The following is an 18,050-nucleotide window of genomic DNA, read 5'->3' on the forward strand; positions in this document are numbered from 1 at the left end:
TTATTTTAGTTTTGCCTAAATGAAAGAGTTCACACACAACCAGGGCATGATTAGATGAAGATTTTGGCTCCTATGTTATAAATACAAAAGAAGGCGGATGGGGTGATGGGAAGCAGACAGAGACAACAGTGACGGAGTCAAAATTATACAGAAGATGACCCCACAGGCAAGCAGGGCACTGCACACCTGGGGATTCTCTCTGTGAAGGGGCCAAGAGGTCAAGAGGTCAGATTTGGGAAACGATGTGAGGAAACGGAGGTGAGTGCAGCATGGAAGAGCCAACGTCTTCTCAGAAGTAGGGCGCACTTACAGCAAGGGAGACTCTGTCAGAGAGTTACCAGTTAACCAAGAGTAGGACCAGAAACCATAGCATAACTATCAACCACGGGGCCAGGGAGGCAGTATAAGTAATAACAAGTCGTTAATATTAAGTACATAAAATAATCCTAATTAACACATCAAATACATTAACCACATATAAAGCACTGTTCTAAGAACTGGACTTCTATTAGCTCATTTAAACCTCACAGAACCTGACAAATATAGTACCTCAGTCAGCTATTAGATTTATTTCCACTTTAAAATGAAGAAACCAAAGCAGAAAAAGGCAAGGTTGAAGTCCCACAGCTAGAGAAGATCTCTCTAAAGACAATAAGTCAAGCAATACAGGTATAAAACTATTATTTATTAAGTTACTGTGCAATTATTATTTATTAGCCATCCAAAGAAGTTCAACCAGAAATGGTTAAAATTGGAGCTTCTCACAGCAGGACTACCTTGGGCGGGAAGGGGTGTGAAGCAGTTCCCTGTTGCCATAACCTCAATAGAACCTTTTGATAAGTGACCACGCACATGTGAAAGGTAAACTGAGGCACGTTAAAATTTTTCAAGAGTTTCTTTGAGCACACATTGATTCAAATTGGGCAGGTTAGGAGCACTCCACCTACAGGAGGAGCTAGAGGAGAGGATTTTATTGGGAAGACAGAGAGGCAAAGCAAGGAAATGATTTGATTGGCTACAGCTTCTGCGGCTGCCTGATTTGGGAAAGCCTAGCTGGCTGTTTGTGATGGCTGTTCTTAAGTTTCATTTTCTGGGATGCGAGTGCATTGACTCTGGCTTAGGTTTCGGTTTGCTTGTGTAGGCTACCGAGGCATCAGAGCCACCTCAGTCTAATGGCCTCCTTCTTAATTACTCTAACACACACATCTTACTTTTGTACACAAAATCAAACAAAACAGTTATAAAGAACAAATTAAAAGTCTTCCTTCCTCAGAAGTAGGCACTGTTCACACTTTTATACATTTTGGAGATAGTTTCTCTATTCAAATAAGTGTCCATGAGTGTGAATATAGCTATACATACACATACATTTTGTTGTTGTTGTTTATATGTACAACTGCAATGTAACACATGCAAAGGGGATTGTACACACAGATAATGATATATCATGACACTTTCCTTGCCAGTAAATATAGCTTTACCTTATTCCTTTTAATGCCTGTATAGTATTCTGTAACTTGATGAACTAACACTCATTTAAATCCTTTAAAAGTAAAGCTGTAATGCACATAAGTGTATGCATTTTCTACATGATAACATCCTATAAGTGGAATTGGTGAGTTAAAAGTTATGGATATTAATGATTTTGTACTAGTTAACAATATGGGGGGTGCCTTTTTCTCCTCTCCGTTTCACGCTATTGCCTATTTTTTTAACTCTGCCCTTTCTGATAGAGGAAAAAACAATTTTCTAGTCATATTTTTTATAAGCAGTGAGATTAAGATTTAGTGTGTGTGCACACTTATTGATTATCTGTATTTCCATTTGTGTAAACTTCGTATTTATAAATAATTCCTGTTTTTTTTTTTTTTGATTGGGTCATTGGTTTCACTGTTTTTTATCTGGTCATTGGGAGCAAAAATTTCTCTATTAAAAGATTAACCCTATGTCAATAGTATTTCAAATATTTTTCTCATTTGTCATTGAACATTTTTTCTTGAAATACAAATATTTTAAAATTTTATGTAGTGAATTTTATGAATCTTTTCTTTCATAGCATCTGGATTTTGTGGCGTACTTAGAGCTTCCACACTTAAAAGTCATAAAAACATTTACCTACAATTCCATCTGATTCTTCTACAATATCATTTCATTTGCCCCCCTATCTTTGATCCACCTGAAACGTATTTTAGTAACTCTCCTTTCCCCCTCTCCTAAAACTTAAAAACAAATAAACAAAAAACACACACTTTTCATCTAAATTTCTCAAAATTCACACCAACACAAACAGATCCACGGCTTAGGAGGAAGAACAAGGAAGCCATGTATGGTTTCTTTTTCCTTTTTCTATTGAATTCATATAACATCTTTTTGAAACACAAGTTTACAACAGAGAGTGTGAACATTGGCTTTTCAAAATCTCTAGTTCTTGAGGTTTGGGAACATAATTTCTAATAATTTACTCTTTTAAATAAAAGTTCATTTCAATGATCAGTTCCACTGGGTAGAATTTAACCTGTATTTAAACTATATAAAACATATACCAGATTTCTCAGTTTTAAGAACTCATTTTGAAGTCAGATAACTGATTTAATAATATCCTTTTTTTTTTTTTTCTTTTTTGGCAGGGGATAGGAAAGATGAGAATAAACCAATGACTGTTCAAGACTACGGAAAGTGTACATTTTCGTATATACAAAATAAGATATTTCACATAATGTAACTAGGCCTGGGGTCAGCAAATTCTTCCTGAGTAACGCAGCCTATGCAGACCTTGCTCTGTAGGAAAATACCCAGAACAAGTTTCCTTCAACGGCGACCAGTGCGACAGACCTGGGCAAAGGGCAGGGACTAAGAACCCTTCTGCTCCCTGCTGTGACCTCAGCTGGCTGTGACAGTGAAATCTGACCCGATAGTGTCCTAGTCTCACTAAATGAGCCAAACTGAAGCAGAGAGTAACTCCTTGCTGACAGAATGTCACAGTGTGTATCACACACCGGAATTCTTTGTGTGTGATCTCACGTTCATGTTGTTGGGCAAGTAGGGCAAAGCTACACTTAGAGAATTATTCACAAGGCCTGAACTCCTTTTCACATGTCTTCTTAAATCAACATTAGACAAAATTAAAATTCCAAAAAGGGGAAAATTCCTCTAACTCCTTAACCCTGCTCCAGGCTTCCCCTTGAAAAGCTGCCTGGAGAACTGAAATACAGGGTTACAAGGACTATTTTACACTGTTTTAAATGAAAAGCTGCTTGTAAAAACATCTCTTTCTTCCAATAATGCTGACAGTTCTGCATGTTCTTAACATTCCACTTATCCCTTAAAATACTAAAACTTCTCTACAAACACAAACACCCATTCACTAAAAATACCATTGATATATAAATATGTTTTCCTCACTTAAAATATTTTATACCATGACAAAACTATGATGAGCTCTACCTTTATTTTAAATTATACTTTAGGAAAAACAAGTCTTCATAACCTATTTCTAGAAGGTGGGTCTTTTAAAGAGACCACGTGCAGAATCATGGACTTCCTATTAACGCAGCCAGTATGCAAGGGGCTTTTCTTTATTCCACTTTGAAGCTCTTTTTCTTTGTATGATGAATCTTTTTAATAAAATTTTTTCCTTATTTCTTTAATAACCTTAGATTATTCTCATTTGATATATTGAAAGTATCTGAATTTGAAAGTATTCGAAAGTATCTGAATTCAGAAAACATTTTGGTTAGAATCCAAAGGGTTATTTGAAAACACATTTAATGAGTATATTTTAGAGCTAAATGTATATTAATATTTATCTAAACTCTTCTTTTACACTTCAAAGTTTGCAGTTATGCTATTTGCTAATTTAAGTAATAGGAAAAATAGGTACATTCATTAAAATCTTTTCACCATATTTCTGGAAATTTGTAGCTAATTACTAACTATGATCCCCTTGCATATTAGATTATCTAGGTATCAGTGACTTTATCTGGCATGTTTCTGTCACACTAATTGCTTTATATTAGTTTATTTTTGATATTAAGAATTTTTGCCATATTAACAAAATGCATTCATTAAACATGGACGTTAAAAGTGTTTCATTCATTCATTCATTCATTCAGCACATACTTAAGAGCAACTGCCATGAACCAGACTTTGAAAGTGGTGGGGATATGTATCGTGGCAAATAGAACAGATACAGTCAACTGCACCCAAAGAATTGACCTTTTAGTAAAGGAAATAAACATTAAACAATTACATGGATAAATATTAACAATCAGTTGCAAAGGAAAGACCAAAAGGGGGAACCCCATTTAGATGGGTGGGTCTGGGGTCAGGTAATATGTGGGGAGTGGCATTTAATCTAGGAACAATGAGGTGAATAGAAGTGATCCACTTGATGAGAGTCAGCAAAAACAGAACATTTTGGTGTGAGTTCAGCCTGAGGAAGGTGCTCAGGTGGGAGGGAACTGGCGAGTTTGAACAACTGAATAAATGGAGGCTCGGTTTTGGCTCACTTGAGAACAGCAGAGCCCTCGAGCCCCATTAAAGACTTAGGGTCTCTTTGGAAGTGCTGTGCACTTTAAAGAGATTTCCAAATACTGTGCAAAAGCCACGTGTCAAATATCAGGACTTATTTCTATTATCATTTTGATGGTAGTGGGATGGATCAATTTATCTGTTCATGTATGATCCTTGCTTTAATTTCTAAGACAATCTGAGGCATCTTATTCCTAACCATCATGTTGCCATATACATCAGAATCCACTTTTACTTTAAGAGTTGCATTAAAAGTTATCTTACTAGAAATAAGACTGAAAAAAAAATTCCAATTAGACAATAACCTTGCTGAGGAATGCATTCTAAGACATCCACAAATCCTTCAACTGGTAAATCCAAATGGAACATACATTTTATTCAGTTTCCTTTTCTGCAAAACTGGCATGATAATATTCACCTTACAGGGCTGTTTTAAGAATTAAATTATATCATGTAGTAAATAAGAAAAACAAAGTTTTTTTGAGATGGGATGCATATAGTTATTCTAATCTATCTCTAAACATAATTACAAGTTATTATACGCTATCGACTTCTGGAGTGTTTGAATTCATTCTATACCAAAAATACTACACCTGTGAATGCCACAGGCTCTTTATTTAATCAGGCAATGTGAAACATCACAATGTTCTATTTAGTGGTGCAAAGTATTTCAACTATACATTTGGATCAATTAACAATGATTTTTTGACTACTTGGATGTGCAAGGCACAATGCCATGTACTGAAGACACAAAGACTAGGAATGAATTAGAGAGAGAGGACGAACACATTCATGAAAGTTGCCTGACAACAACATGGTGCGGGATAACTACTGAGTGAGAAGCTCAGACGATTGGTGCCACAGGAGTCAGAGGAGAGAGAGGTGGGCCAGAAGAGGTCCAGGAAGAGGTGGCCTTTGAATGAAGTCGGGTTTAGCTGAGTGAGAAGCACATCCCTTATCATGACAGCCTCAGGAAAGATTCCCTGGAGCCATGTGCATACAGCATGATCAGGGAGGTGAGCAGAGCACCTTGGCCAGGTTGAGGTTTCCTTAAGGTTCCAGAGAAGTGTACTCCTGTGAATAAAATGTTGCGGTTTTGCTTAGACACGCGAAATTTGGTCGTGGCCTATAGGATGTGTCAGATAGTGAAATCTACTAGAAGACTAATTTATAATTCCCAAGACCAACTGAGACATGACACAATTGTAACAGCATATTTTAAAGTTAGGACACATGCCAAGTAAGCAAAGATATAATTACTAGTAAAAATACATGTTTATACTCATTATGCATAACTTGCTAAAGGCATTTAATAATAATTCATGTTACATGCTATAATTTGTAGATGAAATTAATGAACCAGAATTTCAATTAGTCACTAACTTTAAAGATATAAAAAACTATTCATTATTGGCTTATCACTAAATGACATTGTTGAGTGCAATGAGGATGTTTCACATTTCAATTTGCTTTTAATATTAAATTTAAATAATTGATATATACTACCAATATCAAGCAAATGGTTTCTAGTTAAAACCTTATTGAGCTGATATACACTTAAATTTTCCCAAAAAATATGTTTTAAAACTAAACAAGATTGATATAAATTTTATAGGGAAGCATTTTCGGAAAATTGATAGTAAAAAAAATAGTTAAAAGAGTAGAGGGCATTTGAAATAAGCAAAAGTGCTTTCTGGAACCTAGTAATTGAGATCAACTTGTGACACCAGCTTTGGCTTCTGACATGATACAGACAGACCCGCTTCATCCACTCAGCATGCACAGAATCCTGAGCTGTTTATCTTGGCCTCTGGGTGGGCCTCAGTCATCGTGAACTTTGCTCTAGAACAAACATAAAGTCTTTCTAGAAAGGCCAAGTGTGTCCCCAGGATGAAGCTCTCCAAGGAAGGCAGCCTCAGCCACAGCCAGTTTTGTACTCAGGGACCAAAACCAGAACAAAGGGGGCACAGGAGTAAGAATGGCCAACACGAGCCCTTCACAGCTCAAGGATGTTGAAGTAATTGCAGGGAGTGATGACTGGAAAAAGCTGTGTCCATGTGCCTGAGATGGAAAGAAAAGAATCACTAGTCCCTTCATCCTGGGAAAAGCCTACACTTTCGGTATGCTATGTTCTCTGTTCTGTAAAATAGAAGTAATTATAGGCTCCTCCAAGTCCACTCTCCCATAGTCTCCTCTCCTCCCAGCCAATCAAGGATAGAAATGAAGACACAATTATTTCTTGCCCATCTCGTATTTCTTCAAGGGAAAACCTTCAAGGGAATGAGGTTTTAATGGGCAGAATCAGAAGACACAGGAGAGTCTGAAGGGTCAACAGTGGCATCTGAAGGACGCACAAGGTGTCAAGGAATACATCTTAATTTTTACACAAGACCCTAGAGGACAAGTCCAGAGAAAAAAATTTATATGGTTCTGACTCCTTATAATTCACCCAATTCAACAGTCTGCCCAAGACTGAGTGAGTGAGGCTTAGGCGAAGGAATCCTCCCTTGGAGCATAGCCCACCCTGAGGAAGAGCATCTATTCATCTCACACAACAGTTATGGCAAGGGTGGCATCTACCTTGGACTTGGATTCTCTCGTGCCCTCCTTAACAGCTGGGATGGGCCTGGGGACAGCAGCAAAAGTCAGCACTTGGCTCTCCTCACATCTGGTCCTGTGCAGCTTCCATTGGTGCCTGAATCTCAGCCCCTCGTGCATAGATACAAGTTCATCTGAGACGGGATTACTGAATATCCACCGAGGGATGCTTCTACCAGTTGGATGAGGCCATGCTAACATCACTCACCCACACACAGAATGTGGTCATGGTAGAGTCTCACAAACTGCCAGACAATCCATCTGCCCAGACAGACAAGAACTAGGTAAACAATTTAATGCAAGGAGCAGAATCTGGCCTGATGGGCCCCATGCATCTCAGACAATAGGAATTTGTTTAAGGTAGAAAAGCAAATTCTTGACAGGTCAGTTTGCCTTTGGTTTGGTCCAGAGGCAACATGAAGTATATCCAGGCAAAGAAGGCAAAGCGCACGTACAAGAGCAGCTGACTTTTTCTTTTCTTTTTTTGTGTGTGTTTGTTTTTGTGCTTGATTTTGACTTCCATTTGGTACAGATGGAAATTTTGAATTCAAGCCTTCCACAGAGTGTGTAGCGAGCGAATAAGGATGATTCACTAGCATTGCCGGCTCAGTAGACCTACATGAACTGACTATAATACTCAAGTGGGAAAGGAAAGGAACCAGGTTGTACTGAATTCTGATTATGTGTCAGACCCATTACCTAGTCTCTGTCTTTTCGCCCTCAGTAACACACTGAGTGACTTGCTCATAATCACATACCAAGCAAAGGCTTATTTAGAATCTACCTGAATCCAAAGCTCATGATCTTTCCCTACACAAGCTATTTTGCAGACACATGGGAATGGCTATTTTCATAAGAATCATTAACTCATTGGACCATGCTGCAAATAAAATCTTAGGGGAAGCTCAGTGTATGAAAGCCAAGGAGCTGCTGTTCAGATAACTCAGGTGCAAGGACCCGGAGCTGAGAAAACTGCTGCAGCCCACGCTTTCCCATGCAGTTCTTTACAGAGCTTTAAACTTGGGAGCTCAACAGCAGGAGCTTACACTGTGAGCTCTTCAGGTGTGTTTCTCAAACTCAACAGAGGTACAAAAGGTTGGCAAGTATACCAGTTTTCAAACTTTATCCAAGTGACTGAAACACTGATTGCCATTTAGGGAACAGGAACACTTTTAGGAAACTGAACAGAAAGGTGAACCCCAAACTGTAGGCTGGCTAATGCATAGCTAAGGAAAGCTAAGGGCTCTGCTAGTGGATTTGACCTATGGAATAGTTTTAGTACACTTTATTGTTCTTAGAAATGTATTATCCATTGTAACAATAATATGACTATATTAAAATATTTGGCAAAAGAAGAGAAGGAAAAAAGGTAGTTATAATCCTATGATTGTAGGGGCAGCCCATGGCATCTCTACAAGACGGCGCTCATATATTTTCTTTGCTTATATTATCTACTTGGATCAAAATATATGTTTATGTCATTGCCCAAGGTGGATTTACCATGAAGCTAAGAAAGCTTAAACTTCTTTACTTCATGAGACCTGATAAGGCCCTGCAATTGACCCAAGCCATTTTGTATTTATAATTCAATATTCTTTTCCTTAGTGAGAATCCCTCCCAAGCTGCATAAGCTTCAGATCCCACAAAACCTACATCTCTCCCAAATTATTACACAACAGTAGTAAGATTTATATTTCTTAATGTACTAGTCAAGTGCATGCATGTTCCTGTTCTGCTTGTCAGATTTTGACCATTCCTTTTCCATCCTGCCCAGGACCTGAGGGTATTACCTTGTGACTTGGCCGCAAGACACTGTGTTCCACCCCAAAGCCACCTCAGACCCCCTCTTACAATGTGCCCTTCACAATTGTAATTAGCACGTTGGTGAATGTACTTTGTCTTTTCCTCCTATTTTTTAAATAGTTGTAATGATGGCATGTGCATAATATTGTTTGGCTTTTTTCAATTACTATCATATCACACAGACATCTTCATAGTCATCATTTAACAATAACCCACTGAGTGAATAACCCCTTGAATAAGTATACCAAAACTTTGTGATTAATTCTCTTACTATTGGAAAGTTAAGATTGGAACACTGGTTATGATTCAGATATAATTTAAAAAGTAATTGGACAGAGATGTCAGCCTCCGAGACTAGGTCCTAGTGTAGTCCAGGATCAGATTTTAATGATGAATTGATTTGGGGATAAAGTCTAAGATAACTCCAAGGCCCTTTGGCTTGAATCCATGATACATATTTGGGAGATTTCATTTATGCCAGAATTTCTCATTAGACTCTGAGCTCCACGAAGACAGGGTCAGGGAAGCCTCATCCATCATCGTACACTCAGGGCCTGCCTTGGTGCTTGGCACATATGAAGTTCAATAAATATACTATGAATGAATTAACTAAGGAAAATCCACAGTCTTCAGAGTCTAAACCAAAGCCAATGCCAACAAAAACTCAAGATATTGTGATTTCGAAAATATTAAATTCATTTTGAAGGGAGAATATTAACTTTGTAAAATGGGTTCATGTCAAAATGTCCTTCTGAATGTTTATGTGATTCATAACTGAATGGCTAAAGTTGTTCCGCTGGGTGGACATCGTGGGGACCCTGCAATTTCTCTCTATACATTGTTTCTCCCACCAGGCTGATGCTGTCTTTGGAGAACATTTAATTAATAAAGGTGCCAATTTATTAACTCCGCCTTTTAAAACTTTGTTCTTTCAAGCAATAATTGTCCTTCAGTATCCTAATTTCCACACTAATTTTCTTAATGAATTGTTAATTTCTGTAACTAAATGACACTATTACAGGTTAACTGGATTAGAGTGACTAGATACCCATTCACAAATGGAGCCAAAGTCTTTTCTTAATGGTTCCATCTTTCCCTCCAGTTTTATAAAGCAAAACTTAAAAAGTATGTCTCTTCTGTTCTATAGATAGATTACGATTCTCTTGGTTCTCAGACTTTCTTCTCTCTCCAATTAGTTTTTATAATAAAGCAAAAACAACAACAACAACAAACACCTAAGGCCCAAGCGTTAATTCTTTGGGTAACATTTTACATCACTACACTTTTCTGTAAAGGGGGTTTTACTGTTTCATAAGAATTTGGATTTTCCAAATTTGGATTTTCCAAAATTTGGATTTTCCTTTTAGGTTATGAAGTAAAATAGCAGAGAAAAGAGAGGCCGAAGACACAAAATAAAGAAGACACAAATGGGGAGAGGCCGTGACTAGTTGTCAGTGGACACACGTGAGTTCTGCCTGTCTCGTGCTAACTAGCTCAAGCTCTCAGGAACACATGGAAAGTGCCATCAAAGAGCTGATCCCTGCTTAAATCTGACCACTGAGCTGACATCCTCATTATACCAGGGGCAGCACAGCAAACCTGGAGCCCGAGCCTTGGGGCAGAGTCCCAGCTCTGAACCTGAGTTTCATGTTGCAAGAGCTATGTGACCTTGGGCAGGATGCCATTATTAAATTTGATAAATATTTGCTGATCCTGTCTTGGGCCAGGCACCACGCTGGAGGCTGCACAGACCTGGAAAGATGCACGATGCGCAGCCTTTGGCTTATAGTCCTATGGGCTGAATGAAGCCTGGACTGGCTTGCAGTACTCGGAATTTTAGTTTCTGTTCCATGACTAATGATTCTTTGAACATTCTCCCTCTTATTCAGATTGAGCTCTCATCCATAAAATGTTAACTCTATAACCTGATAGGTTTATCTTATCTCATAATTGTGATGAGTGTCAAATAAAAAGTAAATCATATATAAGTGTTTGAAGAAAAGAAAACACCATGATATTCAGAAAATATTAAGGTATAAAGTTACTCTATGTAATTTAATAATTAACACAACACCTAATTTTATAAATCAGTGTATATAATGACAATGTAAATTCATTCATTCAAAAGGCATATATGACAATATTCTAATTCAGGAGTTAGCAAATGACAGCCCAGGAGCAAAATCCAGGCAGCCACCTAAAGTTTTACTAGAACACATTGTAGGGGAATGCTCTGCCCTGCTGCCCTGGTGACTTTTCACGTCTCCACGTGGGGCAAGGCTTAACAACACCTGACCTAAGCTTTGGAAGAACGCCCTGTGATTCTCCCCGATCATGGCACATGGGAGGATTATGGGAAGCTGCTACAAGGCCATTTCCCTCCCACCTCCCTATGTTCCAGGAAGGCTGTCATAAGATAGTTTCTCCTTGCCTCCCAGGTTCTGATGAGGTGTAAGGCTTTCTGGCCCACCTCCCTCCCACCTCCACTAGGATATAGCTGTAGGCTCTAAAACTGCTAAGTTGCACCATGGAACTGGCTCCTCAGCAACATGGCGCCCTAGTTCTCATGTTGCATTGTCATCTGGCCCCTTTTGTTTTGGTGTCATCCTGTGAGACAAGGGGCATGGGTAGCTGACAGCTTTTCTACTCCTACTTTTGTTGTGTATGACAGTAATAAACTGTCTGAATCTAAAAGTGAATCATGTTCCTTTGCCTGACGAATCTGTTAGCCTTGCTGACACACAGCCACACCTATTCATTGTGGTCTGCTGCTGCTTCCACGCAGCAGGGACAGAGTTGAGTACCTGCAACAGGACCGCATAGCCTGCGAAGTCTAAAATATTTTCTATCTGGTTCTTTACAGACAAAGTTTGCTGATCTACTGATCTAATTAATGCATAATCCTTAAAATGATGTTAAGTCTACACCAGAAGCCCTCCCATCACCACTCCTCCTAGCCTTCCTTTCTTTAGACTTGAGGAGCTGCAATTAGTCAGACCAACTGGAAGGCTACAATATTTCCTGGGGGAGGGGATAACAGCCTGAGATTTGGACATGACTATGACAGTCGAGTCCTGTGATCATTCTTTTCTCCTTGACACAGTGAGATGGGGACTCTACTGGTTCTCTGCCAGAGTCTGTTTTCCTCCAAGTGGCAAGTTATGATGTTACATTGGTATTTCCATCAGATAAGAATTAAGGCAGTGGTTATTCTTGGTTGCTCCATCCTGTGCATCTATAGAAAACTTTTCTCACTTTAAAGACCTCATGCCGCTATTGGGAGCCCCCACCAAGCACTGGGTGCATATGAGGTGGCCCACAGGATGGCGTCTGCTTACCTAACTTCCCCTGTCATAGGCTCTACCCATATCCAGACCGGTCCAGACCCTCAGTGTCCTCAAAATCCAGTAAATGTTAATTCGTGTTATAAAACTAATACATATAAGTGGTAAGTAAATCCTAGGGTACAAAACGATACACAAGAGAAGTAAAAGTTTCCACCAAACACTATGCCCCCAGAGGTGACCACCCATTGCAATGAGTTGGATTAATTCTTTGCATAATTTTCCCATGCTATTTATTAAATGGCTGTACAAAAAATTCTAACATCAAAACAGAATCGTTTTACTCATTTTTTGAGGTCAAATGACTAAAATATACTTTTAAAATATTGTTCTTTCAAAATAACTTTCCAAGGAAAACAGCTATGTGATGTGAAAAGCATCATGCTGTTTGTTCAAAGTCCCCATCCACGCCCAGCATGGATGGCACAGGCATGCACTTTTTCAGCCTCCTCTGAGGCTCCAGGATCACCTCGAGAATAACTGCAGGTTATTTTATTTAGAATAAATAAATGGAGACTTATTTTAGAATAACCAAAGAGGTATATAACCTCCTCTGGTCTGCTGGATCTAGCCTGGTGGCTGGTAAAATAAAGAAGACACAAATGGGGAGAGGCCGTGACTAGTTGTCAGTGGACACACGTGAGTTCTGCCTGTCTCGTGCTAACTAGCTCAAGCTCTCAGGAACACATGGAAAGTGCCATCAAAGAGCTGATCCCTGCTGAAATCTGACCACTGAGCTGACATCCTCATTATACCAGGGGCAGCACAGCAAACCTGGAGCCCAAGCCTTGGGGCAGAGTCCCAGCTCTGAACCTGAGTTTCATGTTGCAAGAGCTATGTGACCTTGGGCAGGATGCCAAAAATCTGAGCCACCATTTTCTCATCTGAAAAATGGAGATGCTATGCAACTTTATTCTCAGGGTGTAATGATTAAGGAAATTGATGATAAGATCTAGCATAGATATGTAAAAGAAACTTGTGAAATTGTATCAATTGTTATCATTTATAAACATTTTAATAGATATCAAATTGTGAATTGGCTTTGAAAAACAGATATTGAAAAAAATAAAAAATGTGAATATGATTTGGAAGGAGACAAGTAATTTAGTTAAGCTCAATTTCTCTTCTTAAACACTTCAAAATTCATTTATAAAATTGATTTTCTAATAACAAATAAAATTACTTCTATTCTACTACGAAAAGTATATTTAACATAAAGAAATTAGTATCCAATTGTTACTCAGTTGTTATCTTGTTCCTATTCAGTGCACTTCTTTAGGCATATTTCTGGAAAATTAAAATTGCTTTTGTCAAGAAAAAAAACCCCACATCATCTTTCCCCAAAATCTATCAAAAAAATAAAAATCTTGTCATGTACATATTAGTTTTTTTAAAATGGGTTCTTTTCTCCAGTTAGTGTTAACAAGGGAGGTTTTCCTGTCTTTCTACAGGAGGAGGATGGCAGAGAAAGAAATTGGAAAAAATCCAGAGAAACTTTTGGATTGAAATCTTTAGATTTTCTTTTCTCAAATGGCATATTTAAGGGTTAAACGCAAAATAATCCATTCTGCGTGTGGGCACACCGGAGACCACAGTCCATCAGTTTACACAAACTTATAATCTCTCGCTGCTTTTCCCTGAGGGAGTGGACAAGTAAACAGCAGGGAGATTCAGCTCTGGACATAACTGTAACACATCCTCCTCCCAGGATCCTGATGGAGACAGACAAGAGGCCTTATTCTCTTGAAAGAAAAAGACGGAACTGTGGACTCCCCCCGCGCTGTGCCCAGTGGCGGGGCTCTGGTGGATTCATGATTCGCTTGAAGTGCAGTTGCATAAGGGACAAGAGTGGGCACGCTGATGCCAGGCTCCCCTGATCTGATGGAGGACTTAGTTTCCTAAATTGCACCTATAAGCTGCTGAGCTAGAGTCACTGAGGCAGAGCACCATGAAAAGGATGAACTGCCTTATGCTTTGCAAGCCACAAACTCCCATTTCCAGAAACACATATACACGCACATACGTATACATACAGCACGGGCTTGTGTCTTCCTGTCTATTATCCTGTGTCACGCCCCCGAAAAAGTCACTGTTAGAACTCAGAGCTCGCTGGGCTGCAGTTGGATGACCAGTGCCCTTCCAACCGCATTCTGACTTGTGACATGCCAGTTGGCAAGACCCCCCCCCCCCCCCCCACCCAATGAGCCATCAGCTGCTTGGCAGAATAATTCCTGCCCCAGGCTAGTCCTGCAGGAAACACAAATCAGAACAAATTTTAAGCAGCCATTGGTTAACTTTAGGAAAAGGTGTAATATAAAAGATAGTTGTTAATAAACATCACTATGTGTTATGAATGATCATAATAGCATTGTGGGTAGGTGGAGGTCCCTGATGCTATTCCTCAACACTCTGATACCAAAGGAGGCATCATATCATCTACTTCATTGTCTAGAATCATCTGGAAGGGAATATTGTGATGATTTTTATTATACATAAAAACCTTTTTTCTACGTAAGAATACCTACTTTGTAGAGTGCTTTAAATTTTACACCCATTATCCCATGTGACTCTACAGCAATTCACATGTGGCAGATGAGAAAGTGGGGTCTAAAGTACTTTAGTGACCAGGTCAAGAAATAGCACCTGCAGGTCATGATGTGAGTCCCAGCATCTGAGCCCCAGAGCTGGTGCCCCTTTGCTCCTTGAGAAAGGGTAACTTGTGTGTGGGCTTTATGAGTGATATACCCAAACAGCCCATTTCTACACCAAATCTGCAATTATGCACAGCTTTGGGGACTGGAATTAACAACAGCACTGATCCCTAAGAACGTTTGTGATTTCCCCAAGAGCAATCTTTTGTCAGGGGTCAAGCATTTATGCACTATTCCAACATTGAAGCACTGGTCAGGCGTACGGTATATACACTACTTCTCAGTTTCCGAAGCACCTGGGCCTGCATTTTTCCAAATTAAGCTTCAAATACCACTGTGGTCAACAGTGGACACGCCATGGCGAATGAGAAGACTGGCCAAGGGGGTGGGGGAAGGTGTGATGACACCTGGGTCTCCCAGTGTCTGTGGGACTTGCCTTCTCTTTCCCTTCTCCCAGCTGACCTGGGATCCTGGAGCCTCAAGAGAGAGACAGCATCTTGAGGGAGCTGGTGCAGAAGACAAGACCGTGGGGACTGCCCAGAAAGGGGAGGCCACGTTGCTCCTTCTCGGGGGATTAGCTTTGGGCTGAGTGGATGTACATTTGATATCATGTTCTGTCTGCCATATTTAAATATATCAGATCATATATATATTTAAATATATCAGATCATATATATATATATCAGAATATATATATATATCAGGATATATATATATTCAAGTAAAAATAAACTTGTGTCAGATTAATGCAGGAATACCAAATATCAGCATTATCACTGAGTGTTATAATGGACTCAATAATTTACTTTAACCATGACAGCTGCTTACAGACGTTATAATGTGGCTCGCCTCCTTGGCTACTGATGAGTTACTCTTATCACAGTAACTCAGTTTGCATCAAAACTCTCTGTATCCTAGGATGCAGGACTCACCAGGATGTTAAGGTCCTAATGCCATACACCAGGAATTTAAAACCCTCCAGGCTCCTGTGCCCTCTCTGGGTGATTTGTCTACAAGGGGCACCAGTGCAGGAATGGACCGCTGGGGCTGCCCTACCTGCGTGTGCGATGGAACTGGCACCTCTTCAGCGGGATCTTGGCCACGTGCTCCCGCAGGCCCACAAACAGGACGCTCTGGCTGTGGAGGATCTGCAGGCTCCTGATGGGCTCCCTGCGCCTCTCTGGGAAGAGCTCAATCTCTTCCAGCAGACAGCTGCTCGAGGTCTGGGTCAGGGGCGCCCGCACTTTCTTAATGGTGCCGTAATCTGCAAAGGCAACAGAGAAGGAAGGACGTAAAGTCAGCGGGTCTCAGCAGCCACTCTCCAGTTAAGCAGCCAAGGTTCTCTAGCCTGGCTGTACCTAGAATCATCCGAGAAGCTTTTAAAAACGCTAATGCCTGTGTCCCATCCCAGACCTATTCCATCAGCTGTGCTGACATGGGGCCAGGAGCCAGTATTTTCCACAGCTCCCAGCAGAGCTGACAAGCAGCCAGGGATGAGAACCCCTCAGCTACCATCTGCCTCGTCCAGTTGCGAGTCTAGAGACCAAGAGCAGAGGAAAGCTTACTGTGGCTCAAGGTAGCCAGCTTTGAACCATCCCATGGACAACATCGGTGAGAGGAATCCTCAGGAGACCATCTTGGATTCCTAATGTCAGACAGAGGTGCCCACTTTGCTGCCCCGGCAGGGCAGACCCCATACGATGGACAACTACAGATACGCAGGACAGCAAAGGACTCACGTTCTTCCTTCCTGCCCGGGAAAGTACATCCTTCCCTGTCCATTTCTCGCCTCTGTCTGGATCACCTGCTTTCTCTGTCTCTCTAATGCTTGTCATTTGGGATGCTCTTCTTGGTCTCGACTCCCCTAACCCTTCTTCCCTGTACCAGCCTGGTCGATTGCTGGCTGGTTCCCTCCCTGCTCCAGGTTCTGCTCACTGCCTGTTTCTGCTCACTTATTTATAAGCATGCAGTAAGCACTGCCCGAGGATGAGCGTCCCCTGAGCCTTGCAGACTCCCCACGTTGGTTGCGAGGGGCATGGAGAAGGGTCTTTTCAGCCAGTGAGGGACATGGCACAGTAGTGCCGTATGTCAGGGACACAGACTTGAAACACACGCTGTTGCCCCTGCTGCGCTGTGGTGAGACCCCTGCTCCAGACTGCAAATCCAAGGCATGAAACCTAACCCTCTAGAAGCTCCTCCAAGAGCCATCACCAAGTTCCTCAATCATCCTGAAGGCACTGACTGAATAAAACTCATCAGGATCCTGACTTTCAAAACATTACAGTTCTTATTCTGTAAACACAGAAAATGAGGCTAAGAAGTTATTTTAACACCAGAAGAAAATCAAGAACTTTTGGCTTCAAGGCCGCCATTAATCTCAGAATCCATTAATCTCAGAAAACATTAGACAGAAAATATTTTTCAGTTTTCCATTCTTATGAACAGCCTTAGAGACTGAGGCTGTTTACATTTAAAGAGACAATGCATACGCAGACATATATTATTCTGAACTTATTAAAAAATGTATATCTGAAATATCTCCAGTGAACATTTATTGATTATGAAGTTATTGCATAATAATGTATGCAGTATTAGTAAACCAATGCCTAATTTTATTTTAAGCTAGCTGGTTAAATGTGCTACTTTTGAGAAAATTCAAGCATAAACAGAATTACTATGTATGCTGGGAAGATTAAAAACTAAAAACCTAGTACCTGCCTTTGAAAGAAGACTATGTGAGTGCATGAGAGAGATAGAGAGAGAGAGAGAGAGGGAGAGAAGGGGTGGGGGGCAACCTGTGGGGAAGGCAGCAGACACTTTAACAAATGCACATCTCACAGACTTAAATGTGTAAGAAAATTTGTATGTCTTTATTGTATGTCAGCCTAATTTTGACTTGGAGACCACAGTTCCCAGCTGGTAGGAAATTCAACCTCAGTGATTTTGCAGTCTTCCTGCCTGGCATGGTGCAAAGCGTCAAGAAACATACACACCGCCAAGGCAGTGACAGGGGCAAGATGGGAGCTTCAGGGAAGGTGACTGCAGCACAGATGTCTCAGCCACAGCACCCTGAGAGGAGGTCTCCACCAGCAGATGGAGGTACCACCCTTCCTGTGCAGCAGTG

General features: G+C 40.4%; 1 protein-coding gene across 3 annotated transcripts in view; it reads right to left on the reverse strand.

Moving 5' to 3' along the window:
- SEMA5A (semaphorin 5A) overlaps positions 1-18,050 on the reverse strand; it is a 470,062-nt gene that overhangs the window by 93,375 nt on the left and 358,637 nt on the right. For all 3 annotated transcript variants that reach the window (XM_004440053.3, XM_087443115.1, XM_087443116.1), the window contains one exon: positions 15,983-16,190. In XM_004440053.3, the coding sequence (XP_004440110.1) occupies positions 15,983-16,190 (208 nt within the window). The remainder of the gene's footprint in view (positions 1-15,982; positions 16,191-18,050) is intronic.

This window comes from Ceratotherium simum, chromosome 18 (genome assembly GCF_057802395.1).
Source record: "Ceratotherium simum simum isolate JZ-2026a chromosome 18, ASM5780239v1, whole genome shotgun sequence".
Classification (NCBI taxonomy): domain Eukaryota; kingdom Metazoa; phylum Chordata; class Mammalia; order Perissodactyla; family Rhinocerotidae; genus Ceratotherium; species Ceratotherium simum.